Source organism: Mesoplodon densirostris, chromosome 1 (genome assembly GCF_025265405.1).
Source record: "Mesoplodon densirostris isolate mMesDen1 chromosome 1, mMesDen1 primary haplotype, whole genome shotgun sequence".
Taxonomy (NCBI): Eukaryota; Metazoa; Chordata; class Mammalia; order Artiodactyla; family Ziphiidae; genus Mesoplodon; species Mesoplodon densirostris.
This window is the reverse complement of record NC_082661.1, coordinates 33,731,870-33,754,100: the sequence shown is the minus strand read 5'-3', so window position 1 is coordinate 33,754,100 and position 22,231 is coordinate 33,731,870. Positions and strand designations below refer to the sequence as shown.

The window sequence follows — 22,231 nt, the reverse complement described above, 5'->3', positions numbered from 1 at the left end:
TAACACTCCAGCCAGATTCATGTATTCAATACAATACATACAGAGCTCACACTTGGAAGTACCTACCTAATTGGGGAAATTAAATGAAAAGAGATCTCAACCTTACGTGGCCAAATTGGGGCTCTTTTGACATTCCAAAACTGTTTTTTGTTTGTTTGCATACGCAGTTCAGTTAAGAAGCCAGCTTGATAAAAACATATTTTCAAAATTCTGACCTTAACCAGGGGAACTTGCATTTCTCTTCCTGTGTCTTTGAGATGTAAATGTTCTACCTGATCTTAGGGTGTAGTGTGTGTGTGTGTGTGTGTGTGTGTGTGTGTGTGTGTGTGTGTTTTGAAAACTTGACCTCTGCTATACTATTTTGGGGAGTAAACTTTCTGGATCTTACTTAGGTGACATTCTCCCCACTCTTATGGAGAAGCCTCTTGTGTCTTGAATCACTATTAATATATATCTCATTAATAGCCAGAAATAGATCCTTTAAACTGGAGAAACTTCTAAATTGGTATATTTTTAGAGAGCTCTCATTATAAACAACTGTTTTATTGGTACCTATAAAAAAATCGAATGTGAAAATATAAATATATCTCTAATGGTTAACCTAAGAACTCTCTTAGTTTAAATCAAACAAGAAAAACTGGTTTGGAAAGCCTTATAGTGTTCTTAGCTTCCCCTCAATGGGTCTTACAGATGCTAATAAAAACATTAAATTAGGTTGATTAACAGGAAAGAAAAAACTGTAGAGAAGGTCTAGAGACTTTTTCCAACAAGGTAGACATTTAAAAGTTACTTATCCCAAATGGATAAAGAAATCTTTAGATGGTTATTTTAAATGGGATAAATAAAACGGACATTTATGGGATTAAAACACAAGGTTTTGATATTATTACTACCTAAGGTTAAATTAGCTAAAAGGGACCCTCTGCTGGTCCCCAACATAACAGGCCAAACAAGTCTGCTCTATTTACCCCAGTTTAAATTATATAAGGGGATGGAAAATTACACTGATATACTTGGCCAACAATTACTTGGGGCAACAGTTAGGCCAATTAATCAAGATTGACAAAAGGGCCTGAGGTTCAACCCCTCTTTGGGGATCCCAGAGCCTTTTATATAAAAATAGAGTAAATGGACAGGGAAACAAAAGAAAGAAAAATTTCTAGGATACCTCCTGTAAGATCAAAACTTGTTGTTTGGGTCCTATCCTAATAAAAACTAAAGTTAAGGGTATAAAAGTTGATAAAATTGAGATAAAGTTTATAAGAATTTATAGATGGGCTTTATATAAGATGGTTACATCTCTTTTTTAAAATCTTTTTTAAATTTATTTTTTATTGAAGTATAGTTGAATTACAATGTTGTGTTAATTACTACTGTTCAGCAAAGTGACTCAGACATATATATATATATACACACACACATTCTTTTTCATATTCTTTTCCATTACGGTTTATCACAGGATATTGAATATAGTTCCCTGTGCTATACAGTAGGATCTTGTTGTTTATCCATTCTATATGTACCAGTTTACATCTGCTCATCCCAAACTCCCAATCCACCCCTCTCCTACCCCACTCCCCCTTGGCAACCACCAGTCCATTCTCTGTCCCTGATTCTGTTTCTGTTTCATAGATAGGTTCATTTTTGTCATACTTTTTAGATTCCACATATAAGTGATATCATATGGTATTTGTCTTTCTCTTTCTGATTTACTTCACTTAGTATGATAATCTCTAGTTGCATCCATGTTGCTGCAAATGACATTATTTTGTTCTTTTTTATGGTTGAGTAGTATTCTATTGTATATATGTACCACATCTTTATCCATTCATATGTTGATGGACATTTAGGCTGTTTCCATGTCTTGGCTAATGTGAATAGTGCTGCTGTGAACATAGGGGTGAATGTAATATCTTTTTGAATTATAGTTTTGTCTAGATATATGCCCAGGAGTGAGATTGCTGGATCATATGGTAATTCTATTTTTAGTTTTCTTAGGAACCTCCATACTGTTTTCCACAGTGGCTGCACCAACCTACATTCCCACCAACAGTGTAGGAGGCTTCTCTTTTCTTCACACCCTCTCTAGCACTTTTTTTTGGCTGCTCCACGCGGCTTATAGGATCTTAGTTCCCCAACCAGGGACTGAACCCTGGGCCCTCGGCAGTGAGAGCTTGGAGTCCTAACCACTGGATTGCCAGGCAATTCCTATACTGGCTTTTAATCTTTGTTTTCCAGAAAAACCTTACCTCATGCTATGACCTACAACAAGTTGATAAAATATTTTATCTTTGTTTACAACAGTATACTTTTTTCCTCTCTACCTTATCATTCCAAAATTTGGCTTCTCCAGCTGGCTGTCCTGTGGACTTGATGGTTTATTGCAACCGGATTACAACTAGTTATACTAATCATTGTTTTGTTCTTTGTTTGTCTGTCTCTCTGCTGCACTATGACTCTATTAATGTTACTGGCTCTATTACTTATATCCTGTCTATTTTATAAGATCATTGTCTCTTACCCAATGTGTAAACAGGCCTCCAACAGAATTGATGATGGCTAAACATCTTGAGTAAATAGATCACACTTAAAACTCTACATAGAATATTTGTAATAGTGTAATTCTAGGTATGGGAAGAAGCAACAAAGGAAAACATTTTCTGGATCATAATAGACTAGTAAGACAGATCCAGAGAATTTTAAATTGTCAACAGGGTCAGACCCAAAATTAGCACCTCGAGTGGCAAATCAACAGAATCTTTGCCTGATCTAGGAATAAGCTTCCTAGCAATGATTGGTCATGAAATGTCTCCCAAACCTTGGTCAAATTTATGACTGTGAAGAAGAAATGTTGCCTGCCATATCAGTAAACAAAGGATGTTGCAGCTATCAAGCCAACGTATTACAGCCGCCCTTGACGGTGAGCCCAGAGGGAACTCAAGATGGAAACAGAATGCTGGTCAACAAGCAGTCAGCTGCTGCAGCCACTCCCCCAAGGGTGCACCCTGAGGAGACTCAGGATGAGAAAGCACAGGATACTGGCCCCAGATAGCTGAGGAGCACATCAAAGGAATGATTTCAGTAAGCCCAGACTTTGCATCTTCCCACACGTAGAAAAGCACTAATTTCATCAATTTGAGATGTCTGGTTTTCTTTAATTAACAATAATCTTTTGATGTTCCGACTACCTGGTCTTTGATGCCAAAACTCCTATATATCCTGGCTCCCCGCTTGCCTCTTTGGAGCAGTCCCTCAGAGTTATCTGAGAGTCCTGTCTGCTGGGCTTGAAGTCCTCAGAAAATCCACCAACTAAAACATAACTCTCAACTTCTAGGTTGTGCATTTTTTTCAATTGACAATGGTTTATTACAGGATTTTGAATATAGTTCCCTGTGCTATACAGTAGAACCTCGTTGTTTGGCCATTCTGTATATGATAGCTTGCCTCTGCTAATCCCAAACTCCCAGTCCATCCCTCTTCCACCCCTCTCCCTCCTGGCAACCACAAGTCAGTTCTCTATGCCTGTGAGTCTATTTCTGTTTTCTAGATAGGTTCATTTGTATCATATTTTAGATTCCTCATATGCAATATTGTGGTATTTGTCTTTCTCTTTCTGATTTACTTCACTAAGTATGATCATCTCTAGTTGCTTCCATGTTGCTGCAAATGACATTTCGTTCTTTTTTATGGCTGAGTAGTATTCCATTGTATGTACCACATCTTCTTTATCCATTCATCTGTTGATGGACATTTAGGTTGTTTCCATGTCTTGGCTATTGTGAATAGTGCTGCTGTCAACATAGGGGTGCATGTATCTTTTTGAATTATAATTTTGTTTGGATATATACCCAGGAGTGGGATTGCTGGACCATATGGTAATTCTATTTTTAGGTTTCTGAGGAAGCTCCGTACTGTTTTCCATAGTGACTGCACCAACTTACATTCCCACCAACAGTGTAGGAAGGTTTCCTTTGCTCCACACCCTTTCCAGCATTTGTTATTTGTAGAATTTTTTTTTCCATTTTTTTTTGTTTTTGTTTTTGTTTTTTGCGGTACGCGGGCCTCTCACTGTTGTGGCCTCTCCCGTTGCGGAGCACAGGCTCTGGACACGCAGGCTCAGCGGCCATGGCTCACGGGCCCAGCCACTCCGCGGCATGTGGGATCTTCCCGGACCGGGGCATGAACCCGTGTCCCCTGCATCGGCAGGCGGACTCTCAACCACTGTGCCACCAGGGAAGCCCTATTTGTAGAACTTTTAATGATGGCCATTCTGACCAGAGTGAGGTGGTACCTCATTGTAGTTTTGATATGCATTTCTCTAATAATTAATGATATTGAACATCTTTTTGTGTGCCTATTGACCGTCTGTATATCTTCTTTGGAGAAATGTCTATTTAGGTCTTCTGTCCATTTTTTGATTGAGTGGTTGGTTTTTTTTTTTTTGTTATTGAGTTGTATGAGCTGTTTCTATATTTTGGAAATTAAGCCCTTGTTAGTTGTATCATTCAAAATATTTTCCCCAAGTTCTTAGGTTCTCTTTTTGTTTATGGCTTCCTTTGCTGTGCAGAAGCTTGTAAGTTTGATTATGTCCCATTTGTTTATTTTCAGTTTTATTTCTATTGCCTTCAGAGACTGACCTAAGAAAGCATTGCTACAATTTATGTCAGAATGTTTTGCCTATGTTCTCTTCTAGGAGTTTTATGGTGTCATGTCTTATGTTTAAGTGTTTAAGCCATTTTGAGTTTATTTTTGTGTATGGTGAGAGGTGTGTTCTAACTTCATTGATTTTCATGCAGCTATCCAACTTTCCCAGTACCACTTGCTGAAGAGACTCTCTTTTCTCCACTGTATATTCTGGCCTCCTTTGTCAAAGATTAATTGACTATAGGTGTGTGGGTTTATTTCTTGGCTCTCTATTCTGTTCCATTGACCCACATGTCTGTTTTTGTGCCAATACCACACTGTTTTCATTACTGTAGCTTTGTAGTATTGTCTGAAGTCTGGGAGGTTTGTGCCTCCTGCTTTGTTCTTTTTCCTCAGGATCACTTTGGCAATTCTGGGTCCTTTATGGGTTCCATATAAATTTGAGGATAATTTTTTCTAGTTCTGTGAAAAATGTCACAGCTCATTGTTCATTTTAATGCCTCCTTTTGGATGAATTAGCACATTTATCCAACACAACAACTAGGACTTATTTATTTCTAAAGTGTAGTTCATACAAAAGACAGAAGCCACAATGGCTTTTATGGCCTAGACTTGTTATTGACATACCATCTCTTCTGCCATATTCTGTTGGTCACACAACCCTGATAGAATGCAGAAGGGGACCACACAAGGGTGTGAATACCTGGAGGTGAGGATCACTGAAGGCGTTCTTGGAAGCTGGCTACCACAAGTGTCTTAACATTATTATGAAAATAGTTTACATTATGAATCTCCTGAGAGGGATTAGGGACTCCTAGGGGCCCACGGACCATACTTTGAGATCCACTGACCTTGATAATATAAGCTCTCATCAATCTGCATGATATATGCTATTTTGAAGATTATTCTCAGATCTACCTCTTTTGCAGTTTCATGTGAGTTTGTCAGAAGTCACTTTAAAAATGAGTAAGCCAGGGCTTCCCTGGTGGTGCAGTGGTCGAGAGTCTGCCTGCCAATGCAGGGGACACGAGTTCGTGCCCCGGTCCGGGAAGATCCCACATGCTGCGGAGCGGCTGGGCCCGTGAGCCATGGCCGCTGAGCCTGCGCGTCCAGAGCCTGTGCTCCGCAACGAGAGAGGCCACAACAGTGAGAGGCCCACGTACAGCAGAAAAAAAAAAAAAAGAGTAAGCCAGAAGGGGCCAGAGAGACTCAATCTACCCAGTATTTTGCCTCTGATGATGCCAGAGTGAGGGAGCTGGAAGAACAGAGTAGTTGTTCTCTACTAAAGTGTCACTAAAGTGTCACATGGTCATTCATATTATCTCATCAGGGCTTTTATATCTGTGGGTTCATCTTAAATTTTCTTTAAATATTCTCCTTTTTTTAAAAAAATTGTTTTTTATTGAAGTAGAGTTGATTTACAATGTTGTGCCAATCTGCTGTGGACCAAAGTGATCAGTTATACACATAGAGACATGCTTTTTAAAAAAAAAAATTCTTCTCCATTATGGTTTATCCCAGGATATTGATTACAAGTTACCTGTGATATACTACACTAGGACCTTGTTGTTTATCCATCCTATATAAATATTTTCGATCTGAACCACCTTCTTGCCTGATACATTCCACAAATTATCTGTTATCAAGTAGTAACTTCTTTTGTTTGTCCTAATAGGCCTCCTCTAAGTATCCCTGAGATAGGTTTGACATGCTAAGACTTGTCCAATACACCCACATACAATTCACCCAAACACTTCATGACTTTTGAGACCCCAATCTTTGTTCCTTTTCAGAAGAATCTTACTTTTAGTGTGTGATACAGTTGTGCTATGTCCCCTTGGTCACATCAGCCCCCTCCTCTGGATGGACGTCCTCCTACGCTGTGTCCTTCTCAAGACCTTGGCTAGCAGAGCTTCTGCACAGAGAGCCAACATTCAGCTACACTGAAGTTTGTCCTGGGACAGGAAAATGGTGTCCCATTTTCCAGATTGTCACAATAATGCCTAAAGTCCAGTTTGGACCATCGAGTTATCTCTCCAGCTGCCTTCTTATAGCAGTCCACCCCCTCGCCTGGCCTTCTCCTGTCCCCTATTCCATGATGTTCTGGTGGGCCTGCCAATCACACTCCAGTCCCTTTAACCCAAGTGATGAGTCAAGGAACACTAAATATCCATGTCGGGCCTGCCAGGGTCTGGAATTGTTGGCAGGGAAGTCACAGGAAGGCCCTTTTGCCTGGTCTAGAGTTAGAGAACTGGAAGAGTGAGGCTGGAGCTGCCTGCAGCTGTAGTTCCTATTATTGCATTCAGGAGGTGAAAATGTAGCCAAACAAGACCAACAGGGCCAAGAATAAGACAAATACAGAGAAAGTTTGAGTCTCTGGATTCACTCCTGCCTGAGGCTAGTTCCAGCTCCTTTCTTCCCAGGGATGTGACTCAATACCAGCAAGTATGTTAGTTTTCCACTACTTATCAATGAAAGGAGCCATCAGACAATTGACTCTTTGGGCCAAATTATATCGTGGGGAGTCTGCTTCCTGAAGGAGCACGTGTGGAGAGAAAGTAACAGAGGGCTGAGATGTGGTGAAGATCTAGAAAGGGGACTGAGAAGCTGCTGGCCAGAAAAGGTGGGCAAACCAAGGAAGAGCCTTTCATGGAAGTAGACAGTTGGGTGGTGGGGAAACACACACATTTGGTGGGAGTGTAAACTGGTGCAATTTTTTGGGAAGGCAATATTCCTTTAACGTTTGAAATGTTCCTGCTCTTTGAGCCAGTAATTCTACAATGCTGCATTGTTTGTTGTGGTAAAAAGCTGGCAATAACATCAAACTGTTGCATCACCAATCGGGGGGTGGTTAAGTAAATTATGGAAACATGTCCACGTTCTATTGTTAACAGGGAAGAAAGCATGTAAGACTGTCTAAAGCATTTGTTTAGAGATGTGTTTTGTATGCGCAAAGCGAAAAGCTTGGAGGATCATACGTTGGTTAGTTAGGTGATCTCTGTGGGAAGGTGACTTTAATTATAGAGAACTTTCACTTTCTCTGTTTGTAAGAGCCCAGAATATTTAAAGAGATTAATTTCTGTTATTTTTGCTGCTGTCAGAAAGTGACATGATGATGGTTCACTGCTTTCACAATTAGTGTCAGTTTTCTGAGTTCTAGGATCTCTGGTCTGGAGAGGTTCATTGCTTAATTCATTCATGTATGTACTCACTGGTTTGCTCAAACCATTTGTTTGCTCAAACTAGTTGGCTGCGTGCCAACTAGTTGGGCACTCTTCTCAGTGCTGGGCATGTAACAGCAAGACAGAATCCTTACCCTCGTGGACTTTATACAATTGATGTGAAAACAAATATCAGATGGTGATGAGTGTTTGGAGAAGCACAGAGGAAAAGAGCATGGGAGAGAATGCTGGGGTGGAGACCGTAGGATCCTATTACATATAAAGTGGTCAGAGAAAGCCTCCCTGAGAGGGCAACAGAAAGACCTGAAGGAAGGAAGGACACCATGCAGCTCTGGGGGCAGGGTCTTTCAGGCCCAGGGGACAGCATAGTAAGACCCTAAAGCTGAAGCGTGCTCGACGAGTGTGAGGCCGGAAGGACTGTGTGGTGGCAAGGAACAATGAGAAAGGCAGAGGTGAGGAGGAGGCAGGGCAGTGTCCTTTGGACTCGAGGCCATTGCACCACTCCGAGGGAGAGGAGTAGCCGCTAGAGGGATCACTCTGGTTGCTCTGTTCAGACTAAGGTAGAGGGGGCAAGGGTGGAAGCAGGGAGACCAGTTGGAAAGTGACTGCAATGACCCAGGTGAGAAAATGGCTTGGACTGTGGTGATAGAAGTGGTTGGGTTCTAAAGGTATTTTGAAGGCAGAGCTGATGGATTTGTTGGACGGGATGGAAGGCAGAAGTAGTGCTTGTGACTCAGGGCCCAGTATCAAGGCTGTCGGACCCGTGGAAGATGACCCTTCTCCCAGGACTGTTGAAGGCTTAAGCAAAGGAGGTTCCACCGAGTCACCCCAAAGGGGTAGCAGTGTGAATGGGTGCTTTGAGTTGAAGGGCGAAGGACAGCATCAGAAGAGGCGGGGTGGGAGTTTTGGGGTTTTCTACTATGGGACAGACCCATGCTGCTGTAGCAGGCCCCACCCCAAATGGAGATGCCAGGGGAGGCTGGATGCCTAGTGCCACAGCCTTGACACACTTGGTTTGGGAGTGAACACAAGGACAGACTGCATTTTCACCCACTGTAGCAAGATCAGACTCGTAGCCAGATTTAACTTGTTTAGAAAAACTAAGTGTGGTCTCATTTCCTGTACCCATGTCTTGTGGAGTAAATTGAGACCCATTATACATATTTTATAATGGTCACTTTTGCTTTTAAAGACATGTGCATTATTCTTGTAATCAGAACAAATACAAACATTTTAGAAAGAACGGTAAAATGGTCAACATTAATCAATTCAGAGTGTCACGGAGTTAGCCTATTGAGAATAGAGTAAGTGGTGTCCTCAAGGAGTGAGGCGGAAGCTAGGTGTAAGTAAGAATGGAAAAGGAGAGTGTGCACCATTGAAGAGGTGAATATAAGTCTCATTTGAGAAACTTGAAAGGGTAGGAAACAATGAATGGTAAGAACAAACATATGCCACGCAATTCTGAATAAAGTTTATTAAATAACATGTACAGCCAATGTACTAATTCAACATCTATTTGTCAGATCGATCCACTGCATAAAGAAAAATAGATGAACAGAAAAATCTGTGTCTGCATAGTACATGCTCTTGGTGTATAATTTAAATGGCAATACTTTAATTGGTTATATATAATGTCAGTTATTTTTCTTTCAGAATATAATATTTTTTGTAGTAACCTATTCTAGCAATAGGCCTTAATATTACTGCAGATAAACAGGACTGCAAAAAAAAAAAAATCAAAAACAAAATAAGAAAAACCACTATAATTGAGATAACAGTTATCTTCTCTCCCAGAAAGAATGATTATTTAAAATTATAACACTTTACAAGGGCTATTTTTGTGCTAAAAATCTGCAGGTAAGTTATTTTGGAATTCCTTCATTTAAATATGCAAAAAAACTTCATGACTTCCTTATTTTACTCCCCCTTCGGTTCAAATTTTTAAAATTATTTTTCTATACAAAGTAGGTACATGGACTATACAAAGTTAAATATACATATTTACAGTCCCACTTCTTAAGCATGTGATTTTTTTTCTCTTACTGATCCCAGAAAGACTGCAAAAGTTAAGTAGTGTGGGGCTTGCCTTTACCCAGAAGCATGGCTAATCTATCAAAATGTGTTGCAGGGCATGCTGCCAGTTAGTTGCACTTGCGATTAATAAACCTGTATAAATATCTCGGCATAAAAATAGGTATTTTGTATTATTAAATGTCTGAAGACAAAGGGGCAATTGGAACCCTTTGTTCCTTGTTGTGTCATATGTAGGAAGCTGAAGTTTGATGCAAATTTTAACAGATGAGTTTATTAAAGATGGGCAAATTGGTGAGGCATACCTGGGATTCTGGAGATATACAAAGTCGTGAGGCTGGCATCAAATGCAAGTGTGGCTTTACAAATTGGTTTATTTTCTAGCTGTATTTAAAGAGGTGTTCCAACTTACCTACTTAATCAATAAGCACCCCTCAAAAAACAGATAAGATCGTGTTATGAATGGTTTGCATCTAAGAAAGGCCAGGAAACACATTAGCCAATATACATTCCAAAATGGGTGATGCTGCTGTGTGAAATGCATGTGGATATGCACTTGAACTAGATTCGGAGCGGGGAGGAGAGACAGAAACAGAGTGCCCTTGGATGGTGAGGTGGACCTTCCAAAGCACCGAGTCTTTCTTAAGGAATATCAAGAAGTCCCTTTCTACCCAGGAAGCTCATCCACCCTCACCTATAGCCCCAGCCCCACCTCCACCATTAGTTCCACAGCCTTTCCCCCTTGGGATTAAGGCTCTGCTCTGTTCTAGTTAAAAACCAGTGTTTCTGGGAAGAAATAACACCTTCCTCTTATCAGTCATTTATACTTGACTGTGAAGGAGTCAGTGGCAGTTGCTTTCCTGAGAGCATGCTTTGAAGGACAGGGAGTGAGGGTACTGTGGCTCCCTGACGGGGGTGGGCAGCTGATGGGGGTCCTAAGATGCGTAGTGGAGAGAGAAGCTGAGGCACTGAAGACAAGCTCTGCGTGCTTATAGAGACTCTGGGACATGGGTCCTAGGCCAATTCTGAGCTACGTGCAAAGAGTCAGGGTTCCTGTACACACCCTATCAACCTGGGACTGCTACTCCTATTTGTGACCTTGGATGTGTATTTGTGGGCAGGATGAGAGTTTGAAGACCCTGGAAACAGTTCCAAGTATTTCCAGCCATAAACCACCTGCAGACAAAGGTTCTTCCAGCATCCTAGTTGTTCAAGGTGAGCTAATGGAGACAGAAATATGACAATGCTTTCTAGGGTCCCTTCAGGGAAAATTCATCTCTTCCTCTCTCACACCCTTCTTAGCACTTATCACAGTCTCTCTTGATTCAGTATTTTTGTGTGTCTGTCTCTCCAACCACCTCTGAGTTCCCTCTCCAAGGTGTCTAACAGAGTGGCCAGTAAGCATCCTTGAATTGGATAACGTTGGGACGGAACACCCCAGGCACCCCCAGGAGCCTCTGTCCTTGGCTCTGTTCCCCACAGAAGACCGGCCTCCTGGGAGCGGCAGCATATCATGGCCTCACCCTTAGGGCCACAGCATCTGCACCGTCTGCTCTAAAGAGAAGCCTCACAGGGTGCGTCAGGATCCATAACCTTGGGTTCCTACGTTTTGGGTAGTCCTTGGACTCCTATGGGGAATGAAAATGGAGACACGGCCAACCTCCTCTAAGGCTTGGAGCGTGCCTTGCTCACCAGTGGCCCCTGGCATCCAGTGTACACTGGTGTACGTTACATGAGTCACTGAACACCATCCTTGGTTCTCTGTGAGAACAGGCCTGTCAACCCCAAACTGTCCTGGCCTAAAACAATCCAGAAAAGAAAGAGAGTAGCAATGGCATTCTGCTCAATGAAACTGTGCTGCCCTGAAGGCGACCGTTCATAACAGCCAGTGACATGGGGAAGGAGCCGCTGCAAGGGACCTCAAGTTACAGGGCTTCTTGACTTAATCACCTGGAAATACAAATTTAACTATCTGCCTGGCCACCCCGCTCCAGGGGCAAACCTTGTGTGCTTTTCTGGCTGAACACCGGGGGTGTCAATGGCAAAGCTGAATGCACTGGGCGCCTACTTTGACCTCCATTTCCCCACCTACCTCCAGGGAGGGACTGGGCCTTGGGTAGTTTGGGGTCTCCACTACTGTTTAGGGATCGCCTTGGCAGCCCTGACTGGTCTCTCACAGCACTAGGGGACCGGCAGGCTCCGGGGCGACTGGGGGAGTCTGTGTGGCGCCTTGGAGGATGGCTGGGGATCTCCCTGGTGCTCCGAGGGCTCCTGCAGGCTAAACGACACTTTTGAGCCAAAGCCGGTCAAGCCTGAAGCAGCAACAAGCATTTCTGGCCTAACTGCTCCTGGACCACGCTGCAGGTCAGATTACTCAAGGTGGGGTGGGGGGTGGGGGGCGAAGAGGGCAGGGCTGGAGTGGCTCCCAGAAGCAGCTAAGTAAATACCAACTTGCCTCATTCCTTTTCTGCGTGGTTCAGCCCTGTCTGATACACGCAGTAAGCTTAGACAGGCTCAGGTTTTAAATGCAACACTTCTCTGTCCTCTCTTTTTCTTCTTTCTTTATCAGTTTTCCTACTGACTCAATGTTTAAATAGACAAATTCATGAATTATGCTTCATCCTCCAATAAAAATCATCTCTGTGGTTTTCAGTCTTCTTACAGATACAAAGGCTTTACATAGTTGCCCGGGAAAGTACCAAACTGCCTTGTCCTTCTTGAAGTACCTATAAAAACAAAAACATATACACACAATGAGAAGACTCACCCATTTGAGTTCAGAGGGAGTCCTTGGTAACAATCCTGCAGCTTGTAGAAGGGCATACGGTTTCCAAATCACTTTCCCCTATCTTATCTCATTTAGGCTGCAGAATAATGCTGGGTGATAAGCAAGGCGGGCATTTCTAACACTCCCATTTTTTTCACATGAGGAAACCCAAGGTCTGTCAAGAGACAGACCTTGAACCCAGGTCTCTGACTCCCAGCCCATTGCTCTTTCCAGTACTTCTCCTTTATGGAAGAATGAACACAGTTACCCAACACCACAAGGTACTGGGGATTTAGAATTTCTAAACTGTAGGATTTCTGAAGTCCACTGGATATGACTGCACAGCAAAAGGAAATCTCCCTCCTGAGCCTAGGCCCCAGATTGACTCCCTGTCTTCACTACCAACCTTGTCAGGGTTCCCTCTGGGCCAGGAACATTGAGCTACCAGGGAACAAGCCCTTCCTGGGCTGCTCCACCTCCAGCATTGCTGGATCCCTAATCTAGCAATAGTTCCTTCCCTTGGGATTCTCTCTCTAAGGCTGGGAGGTAAGGCTGGAGTGGCAGATAGATGCTGTGTCATCATTACCCTCTCATTAGCAGACATCACAATTTGATCATTGCATCCTTTCCCCGATTGGCTTGGATAGAGCTTCAGAATCCTGCTGAACACACTTCAAGCAGCCACTATCAGTGGGTTGGAGTTGTTGCCCAAAGTAAAACTTCTAGGCTAGAAGAATGTGTCAAAGCTAAGGCCATCTAAAACAGCTAGCTGAAACCCCAGGGGGATGGTCAAGGAGGCTGCAGAGAACTGAGATGGTAAAGCCCAGAGATGTGCTCATATGGGTGGTGAGCACCTTTCCTGACGGATGAGAACAATGAGCTCTCCTGGGTTATTTTCTTCATAGTCTGAACACAAGACCACTTTTCTAAGTGTCTGAGGAATTAAGGAATCAAATATTTCCTTTACCTAGCTGCCGGTGGATGCCCCTCACCCCATCCCAAGTTCTCATAAAAATGTAAATACTCCTGGAAGAGTTTAACAAATCCGTACTAGCCTGCACTCCAATAGGACAGCCACGTGTGGCTCCTGAGCCCTTGAGGACATGGCTGGTCTGAACCGAGCGATGCTGTGACTGTAAAATACATATTGGATTTCAAAAACTTATGTACAAAAAGAATGTAAAGTATCTCCCTAGCAATTTTTCATACTGATGACATGTTCAAATGGTAATATTTTAAATGCACTGGGCTTAATATATTAAAATTAATTTCATTGGTTTCTTTGTACTTTTTTCAATGTGGCTTTCAGAAAATTTTTAATTTCATACATAGCTTGCATTATGTTTTTTTTTTTTTGGCTGTGCCGTGAGGCTTGCGGGATCTTAGTTCCTGACCAGGGATCGAACCCGGGCCCTCAGCAGTGAAAGCACAGATTCCTAACCACTGGACTGCCAGGGAGTTCCTTGCATTATGTTTCTATTGGACTTGCACTGCACTAGAATGTTGCTGACTTTCAGACCTGGTTTCCTTCTGAATAGAACCTCAACATGGTGAGGACCACAAGCTTCTGCAGGCCCTGGGAGGAGGGTGGGGTAGCTTTCTGGAGGCTGGTGAGGCCAAGGCAAATCTTTCTGGCTTCCCATTTGTGCCGAGGCCTTGTTCTCACGGCCCCAGTCCTGACATTTCGATTTAGCAAAGCTTTTCTAGGGAGATAGGAAAGAGTTGGTCTTTGGAAAGAAGATAAAGGTAAAGCCAGTTGTTTAAGGGGTAAACTGACACAAAGAGTGTCAATGGTTCCCAACATTATATTTGTGCCTGAGCAGAAAGAACAGAGGCTCAGGGAGAGATGAGCCTAAGTTCATATACTGGCCCTACCATTTGCTACCTGAGTGGTGACCTTGGGGCTAGTTACTTAACCTCTTTGGGCCTCAGTTGTTGAATCTGTGGAAAGAGGATAATTCTTGTCTTACAGGCTGTTTGTTGAGAGAACTTCAGTAAGAAAGTATATCAAGCGTCTGTTTTGTTACAGAATCTCAAATTCTGATCTTTCTCTCCCCCATCCTATGAAAGTGACTCCTTTAATTAAGCAGGTTGCTTTGAGGAAAGTTATTAGACGCCTGGAGTAAATGAGGTCTTTGGAATGTCTACACATATGCTTGAGCTTCACGGCAGAAATCTAGGCTCAAGTGTTCTTGTGGTGTTCCACAGGCGTTTTAAAAATTAAAATTTCCGAATGTAGGACAGACAGATGCACAATAGAAATACAGAGGGAATTCCCTGGCGGTCCAGTGGTTAGGACTCAGCGCTTCACTGCTGGGGCCTTGGTTCCATCCCTGGTCAGGGAACTAAGATCCTGCAAGCTGCATGGCACAGACAAAAAAAAAAAAAAAAAAAGAAATACAAACAGAACTCAATGGATGAGGCTGGCAACTGCCCTTCCATGCAGTAGATGTTGGCGTATGTGGTTGTCAGGTTCAATGTTAGTATCGTCCACACTGCCCTGAGAGCAAACATAAACTGGGTGGCTCATCATTCCTAATGGTGGTATAGGAACTGAGAAGGCCCTTCTCTCTGTGTAGAGAATAGTGCTCTTTTCATGACTCATCACGCCTAGTTCTTCCTTCAATACACAACTGGTAAGAAAAGTACGATGTCACTTACCAACAAACCATCCGTCGTCACACTTTTCCATGACATCAACAATATCTCCATCTCGGAGTTCCAATTCATCATCATTCTGTGGTATATAGCTATACAATGCTTGGTAGCTAAATCTGTGAGAGAAATAAATATTGACTCAAACACTGATGGAATTAAATAATGAGTTTTAAAAACCCCTATCAGCTGAATCAACATTTGGGTAGTGTTTCCTACTCATCAGTGGGGATAAAAGTAGTTATTGGCTATTTCTCTAATTGGGGAGATCCATGTGATAAGCAAATTAAGTTTTCATAGGGATGGGGAACTTCTGAGAAGCAAGTCACGATCAGTCCTTTTATTCAGTTTCATTTGGTTACCACAGCCAAGCTTTTTTGTCTAGATGCTCCGCCTTTAAAGTTAATCGAGTCCTTTTCTTAACATAGGGTAATACATGTAGATTATCAAGGATAATCAGAAGTTACTTAGGTCCAGAGACAGACATTATATTCTGGTCACAGAATAATACATTGGAGAGCATGAGGCAATTGTCATGTATATGTATAATTTTTAAAAGTACATCTCAATTGCCTCACTGTTTAGCAAAACTACCTTGAGTTTCTTTACATGCCAACACACATTTCATTAATTGCTTTTAAACGTGGATGCCATTTTTCTGAAACTCTTGAAAGCATTTCTATCCCAGTGATGTTTGGGGTTAAGATTTTTATTTGCTTGTTAGTTGGCCTAAGGCAGTTTGGTCTGTTCTGACAACAGGCTCTGGAAAAAGCTGGACTACTTGTGAAATCTGATACCTGTTTTGGCAACAAATAAACACTTGTTTTCATTTATTCTTTTGATAGATATTTAAGAAGCACTTACTATGCACCAGTTCACAGTTCTGTTTACTTGCTACTTTGAAACACAACAGTAGCAGGTAAAACTTTGCAAACCAGCCCGTCATCTGCCATTTTCAGTGGATGTCAGTGAATTCCAGCATGTGGGCAAGGGAGACTAGAAACAAGTAAGTGGAGTCAGTTCCTAGAAACGAGAGGTTCTGCTCTCTGCTAAAACCAAAGGGGCAATTTAATTTTACATATTTATTCAAATGTAGTGAAACTCTGGTAGATGGATCTGCCCGCCAGAAGGAAGGTCTCTAATGAGGAATTAAGAGTTGCAGATGGATTTCCAGTTGGTAAATGAATACATTTTGATGTTTCTGTATTTGCCTGCTGTCTCTTACCCAACCTGGACTCGTTACGATGCCTTAGGCCCTTTACTGCCGCCGTGGCTGCTTTGCCAGTCTCAGCTCTGGGAGATTACTCCTGTTATCTGCCTCACTGTCTCACCCCAGACAGTGGAGACCCGCTGGAAACCTGCAACCTTGCTGCTTGGGTCCCCAACTGGCTCTAGTTTTGGAGGGGCTTCATGCTGTTCGGACACGGCTCCATAGCATCCTTCCCCCGCCTCTGAGCAGAGCTTTAATTTTCCTCCCCTCCTGCCCCTACTGCCATGTGTAAGGAAGGGTCCCTGCTCCTGCCCAGGGTAAACTCCCTTCCCTGGGCTATTTCCTCGACTTAACGTCTTCTCTCTTACATCTTTCGATCCTGTTAACTCCTTCTCAAGTACAAATGTGCTTAAGCCTCTGCATCCTAAGAACAACTCCCCCGTCTCTGCTACTCCCTGAACCTACAGCCTCCCGGTGGCCCGCTCCGTCCACTCACCATCGCACCGACTCATCAGCCCTCTGTAACACAGGGTCTGCCTGCAGCAGCGCTGTCATTGCAGAGGTCACCAACGATTGCTCCAGGTGCCACCTGGAGGACAGTTCTCATTTCCTACCCTCCTCGCCTCTCTGAAGCAGGAGCACCACTGGCCGCACACTGCTTGCTCTGCGGCACACAAGTGAGCGCTCCTAGACCCTCGCCTGTGTCTCCGGCTGTCTCCTTTGCTGGCTGCTACTCTGTTGCCTTAAAAGTTGGTTCCCCAAGGATCTATCCTCAGTTCTCTTCTCCCTTTCTCCCTATCTCCTCGGGGAGTCTTATATTCTTACATAATCTTATATTCTTCCATGCACCGGAGGCCCACCCTTTCCTAGCTCAGGCCCTCACCACTTTTTTGCTGTATTCGTATCTCCAAACCACTATCTTTGTCCTTCGTCTCTGAAATCCACCCTCCACTCTGTTGACTGATGTATCTACCTAAAACGAAATCCAATTAATGTGTTCTTTTTTTTTTTTTTTTCTGGCCACGCTGCGTGCATTGCAGGATCTTAGTTTCCCGACCAGGGAACTCCCAGTATGGTCCTGGATTTTAAAAACCTTCAGTGGCTCCTGAGTGAATGCAGACTAAAATCCAAATTTATTTCAGTTGCATTCTGGATTCTACAGTCTGGTCCTAACCTGCTCCTTGAGCTTTGTCTCCATTCCCTCCATGAACTGCACACCATGGCCACAGGGGTTTTTGGATGTTCTCCAAACACACTACCTACTCCGGGCCTTTGCACACGTGGTTTCTCAGCTGAGAAGACCTTTTACCTCCCTGCTCTAGCTCTCAAATCCGATTTGTCTTTCAATGCTTATTCCAGAACCCCCTTCCTCTGTGAATGGAGTTTACTCCTTTGTGCTTAGAACATAGATATCCAATACTTTTTTTTTTTAATGAATGGATCAACCCAATTCATTCCTCTCCAGTCAGAATTAACACTCCTTCCTCTACGCTATCACAGCACTAGAAATGAGACCAGTCAGCGCAGCTCCCAGTTGCCCTATATGGCAGTTAATTCTTTACCTCTCTCCCCCAAGAGTCCGTGACCTCCTTTATTTACCTGCCACCTATTTTCACGTTGGCTGATGGGAAACAGTCTTAACTAGAAACCCTCAGAGAAGCTGGGAGTGACTGGTTCATTCCCCCAAATGGCTGCCCCCTGCTACAGTCAGTCAGTGACCCACTTCCTAAGCCCAACAGTCTACTGAGAACTCGAGAACTGAGGTTCGCCAAGTGTACTTACAAATCCTGGGAGGTTTGACTCCTGTCTGGGGTGACTCTTCGCTGCTGGGCTTGAGGTTGCTGAGAAATGATTAGAGATGATTTATTGTCAGAAGGGGATACCTTGTGATGAAAGTCAAGGGGATGAGAAACAGTGCTGCAGTAATGAACAGATTTTTCGGCAATGTTTATGATCTCATTGCAAACTGCTTCCTGTGGTGGCCCCAAGATATCCAGAAACCCCCATAAAACAGTCAACATGGGGACAAAAAAAAAAAGAAAGAGAGGAAGAGATGTAACATTCCAGACGAAGCACATAAGTCCAGGAAAACAACAGAGTTGAAGATCCAGGTTAAAAAAATAGATATTCCAGTAGTGGAGTGCAGGAGGGATCCAGGTGTAAGCATGGAAAAAACAGGTAAGATACAGAAGAATTTGGGATTTAGTATGAATAGTAAAAAAAATAAGGCAGCATAAAAGCCTGTAATTAGTGAGTAACTTACAAATGGAATAATTTCAGGATAGAAATGCAAGTATGTATCCCCAATCATGCACTAATATATTAATTTAGTCCCACATGTAGGCAGAGTAGAAATATGGTCTCTAAATTCCTCTGCTTTTTTTTTTTGAGGGGAGAGGGTGGCCTAACATCTCTCTCTACTACAATAGCCATATAATTCTTGTAAATAATGGCTCTGTGAGTTAACCAGGCATTACTCCAGTCTAGACTCTACAAATCAGGAAGAATTCTCTTTAGAAAAGCTACAGTCTTATTCAACAGGCATCTTACCACATAGCTCTTTTCAGATTCTGTGAGATCAGGTCCTGTGCTCAATGAATGATGAGAAGGCTGTGATCACCAAGCAAATTATAAGGGAGACATTTTAGCAGATGTCACATTGGAAAGGATTCAAAATAAAAGTGTGAGCAAATACACATACCACACCATCACATTCAATGACACCGGATACTCGTGGCCTATGGCCACCGAGTTTCCAAGACAACACGGTGGGTGCAGAGGAGAAAATGCAATGTACAGAGTTAGAAGCAAGGATCCAGGCAATGAAATGAGCAGTTGGGAACATGGCTGCAGTGAGGTGAGAATGAACAACACAGGGACCCCAGATTGGCAGGGAAGAGACACAGAAGGGCTACCTTAAGGAACAGTTATGTCCCTCTGTAACCACACACGTTGGTCCCCTTGCTCTCAGCTGGCAAGCATCTATGGAAGGGCTGCTGTACCAAAAGCCAGTTCCACTTATTTTGACTGGGAACCACCTCTGGCAGAGCAGGCTCATAAAAGTATCAGGTATGCCATTTTCCCTGGCAACACTTTTGAAAAACTCCTTGGCAATCTGTGACGTATCAAGTGAGACTGTTCCCCAGGAAAAACCTGCACATGATACACTCCAGCTAAGTATGCGAGCGATGAGTTCTGATATCTCATGGGGCAGAGCTTGCTTCCAGAAACAGGATGGTGTGTCCTGACACAGTGGTAGAAATGAAACTATCACTCGTCACTCACCAGCTTAGGCCCCACATGCTGACATGGAAATAAGGTGCAATCATGGCCAAGAGGACCTGTCTTTTAAGTAAGGATCCTATAGCACAGGCCAGGCCTTCACTGGAAGAATGTCTGGAATTATTTATCCCAGAGAGGATTCAAATCCAAGCTCTAAGAAGTCTCCCTAAATGAATATTTGAAGAGCCATCCTTGGAGAAACCCTCCAGGTAACGTGCAATAATAGTGATGAGTCACAGCAACTCCAGGGCCTTCTAGAAGAGCACTCAGATCTTTAGTGTGTGACCCACTTGTTTCACAGGGAGGCCCAGAGAGGGTGAGGGCCTCCCCTGAGGTCACCCAGCAAGTTAGTGGTAGACCTGCCTCCTGGATTCACCTACTGTCCCTAACCCTAACCCTAACCACCTCAGGTCAAGTGCAGTACAAAGAGAGGATGCAGACTATTTATTGACATGACCTCTAGTTTACCAAAACCCCATAGCATCTTTCAAGTCAACTTTAATCCTAAAGGAGTGACTGGAATCAATCATCTAGCAAATATTTCACACTTAAATTTAAAAGAGGTTTGGTGAATCAGCTACATTAAGAACCACCTGATACTTTACTATCCCCCCCCTTTTTTTTTTTTTTTTTTTTTTTTTTTTGGCTGAGCCGTGCAGCATGAGGGATCCTAGTTCCCTCAAACCCATGCCCCCTGCATTGGGAGCTCCGCCTCTTAACCACTGGAACACCAGGGAGGTCCCACTGTCCCTTTCTTTTGTAAAGAATTTTTTTTTTAAAGTCGCTTTTAAAGCACATATGGGGGGCTTCCCTGGTGGCGCAGTGGTTGAGAATCTGCCTGCTAATGCAGGGGACACGGGTTCGAGCCCTGGTCTGGGAGGATCCCACATGCTGCAGAGCAACTAGGCCCGTGAGCCACAACTACTGAGCCTGCGCGTCTGGAGCCTGTGCTCCGCAACAAGAGAGGCCGCGATAGTGAGAGGCCTGCACACCGCGATGAAGAGTGGCCCCCGTTTGCCACAACTAGAGAAAGCCCTCGCACAGAAACGAAGACCCAACACAGCAAAAATAAATTAATTAATAAACTCCTACCCCCAACATCTTAAAAAAAAGTGCACATATAGGTCCATTACCTCACATGACTTTTATATTCACCCTTTGACTTGGGGAGGGCAGCAAAGGAAATTTTAAGGCTCATGGAATTCTGAAGATTTTCATAAGGTGGCAAAGCCACTGAGTACTGAACCTCTCAGGTTCTAGTCGCCATACACCACCTCCCTCTTGGCTCGTGATGGGATAGCTGGGGTAAGGATGATGGCAACACCCAGCTTCTGCCTCTTCTGAAAACAGGCGCTGTAACTTTTCTTGAATACTTTTTCTTTGTGTAAAAGGTCCAGTGTGCAGTAATGGATATCATCCAATCATTAACTCAAGAATCCACAGTTCTGAAAAGGGATCCTGACCCAGCTAATACCCTCCTTGGACTCAGGTCATATGCACACCAGAGGATGATCATCACCGCAGCCTTCACATCTAGACAAACTTAACATCTAGTACAAACTCAACTCATCCCCGAGAGGTCACCTGGTTGCTTACTTAACGTCTGTGGAATAAATGAAGAAGGCAAGAAAAATATTTATCCTGTTAGGTAAGATTCAGTTTCTCCCTATTTGAAATGCATTCCTTAGATTTAAGCCAAACATCTCAGATAGCGGAAATGTAAACCAGTTTTTTTTGGGGGGGAGTGGGGTGGGGGGAGTGGGGTGGGTACAGCATGTGGACCTTTGGTGGAGATGGAAACCACTGATATCCATTACAGGGACTCGCCCTTCACTTTGAAGGCTGTTTACCTTCAGACAATTTTTCCCTCTGGGTGTATATTTTTTCTTTCTCTGGTCCCACTTTCTAACCATATACAGCTTTATATATCTCTTCCTCGGAACTTATGCTATCCAATATGGTAGCCAGTAGCCACATGTATCTACTCAACACTTGATATGGGGCCAGTATGAACTGTGCCATAAGTGTAAAATTATTTACACTTTTTACAAAATTATTTTTTACAAAATTATTTCCCAAACTTAGTATAAAATGTAAAATAGCTCAACAATTATCCTGATTATATATTAAAATGATACTATTTTAGATATGTTTGGTTAAATCAAATATACTACTAAAATTAATTTCACTTACTCCATTTTACTACCAGAAAATTTTAAATTACATACGTGACTCACGTTATATTTCTGCTGGCCAGGGATGCTGCTAAACCCTCCCAGGTCTTAGTGTACACCCTTCTTTAAGCCTAAAAGTGGACAAAGTTCTAACCAGGACCTCAGCCAGGGCTGGGGATAAAGGGACTATTATCTCATGCTAAGTACATTTCCGACCTTGGAAATACATTCCAGTTTTTCACATGTTTAGAAAAACAGCCACCAGCACCCCCCGCCCCGCCCCACT

At 43.0% G+C, this 22,231-nt stretch overlaps 1 protein-coding gene and 1 long non-coding RNA gene across 13 annotated transcripts in view; one reads left to right on the top strand and one right to left on the bottom strand.

Annotated features, from left to right (window-relative positions):
• LOC132492346 (uncharacterized) overlaps positions 1–22,231 on the top strand; it is a 94,163-nt gene that overhangs the window by 56,965 nt on the left and 14,967 nt on the right. For all 3 annotated transcript variants that reach the window (XR_009532804.1, XR_009532805.1, XR_009532803.1), the window contains exon 3: positions 21,163–21,419. This is a non-coding gene — a long non-coding RNA (uncharacterized LOC132492346). The remainder of the gene's footprint in view (positions 1–21,162; positions 21,420–22,231) is intronic.
• SORBS1 (sorbin and SH3 domain containing 1) overlaps positions 9,284–22,231 on the bottom strand; it is a 204,108-nt gene continuing 191,160 nt past the window's right edge. For 9 of the 10 annotated variants that reach the window (XM_060101746.1, XM_060101755.1, XM_060101771.1 and 6 more), the window contains 3 exons: positions 18,272–18,330; positions 15,286–15,398; positions 9,284–12,583 (listed from right to left, as the gene is read on the bottom strand). In XM_060101746.1, the coding sequence (XP_059957729.1) occupies positions 12,516–12,583; positions 15,286–15,398; positions 18,272–18,330 (240 nt within the window). In that variant the 3' untranslated portion in view covers positions 9,284–12,515. Of the gene's footprint in view, positions 12,584–15,285; positions 15,399–18,271; positions 18,331–19,039; positions 19,100–22,231 lie in introns of all 10 variants that reach the window. The other variant, XM_060101735.1, reaches the window with a different exon arrangement.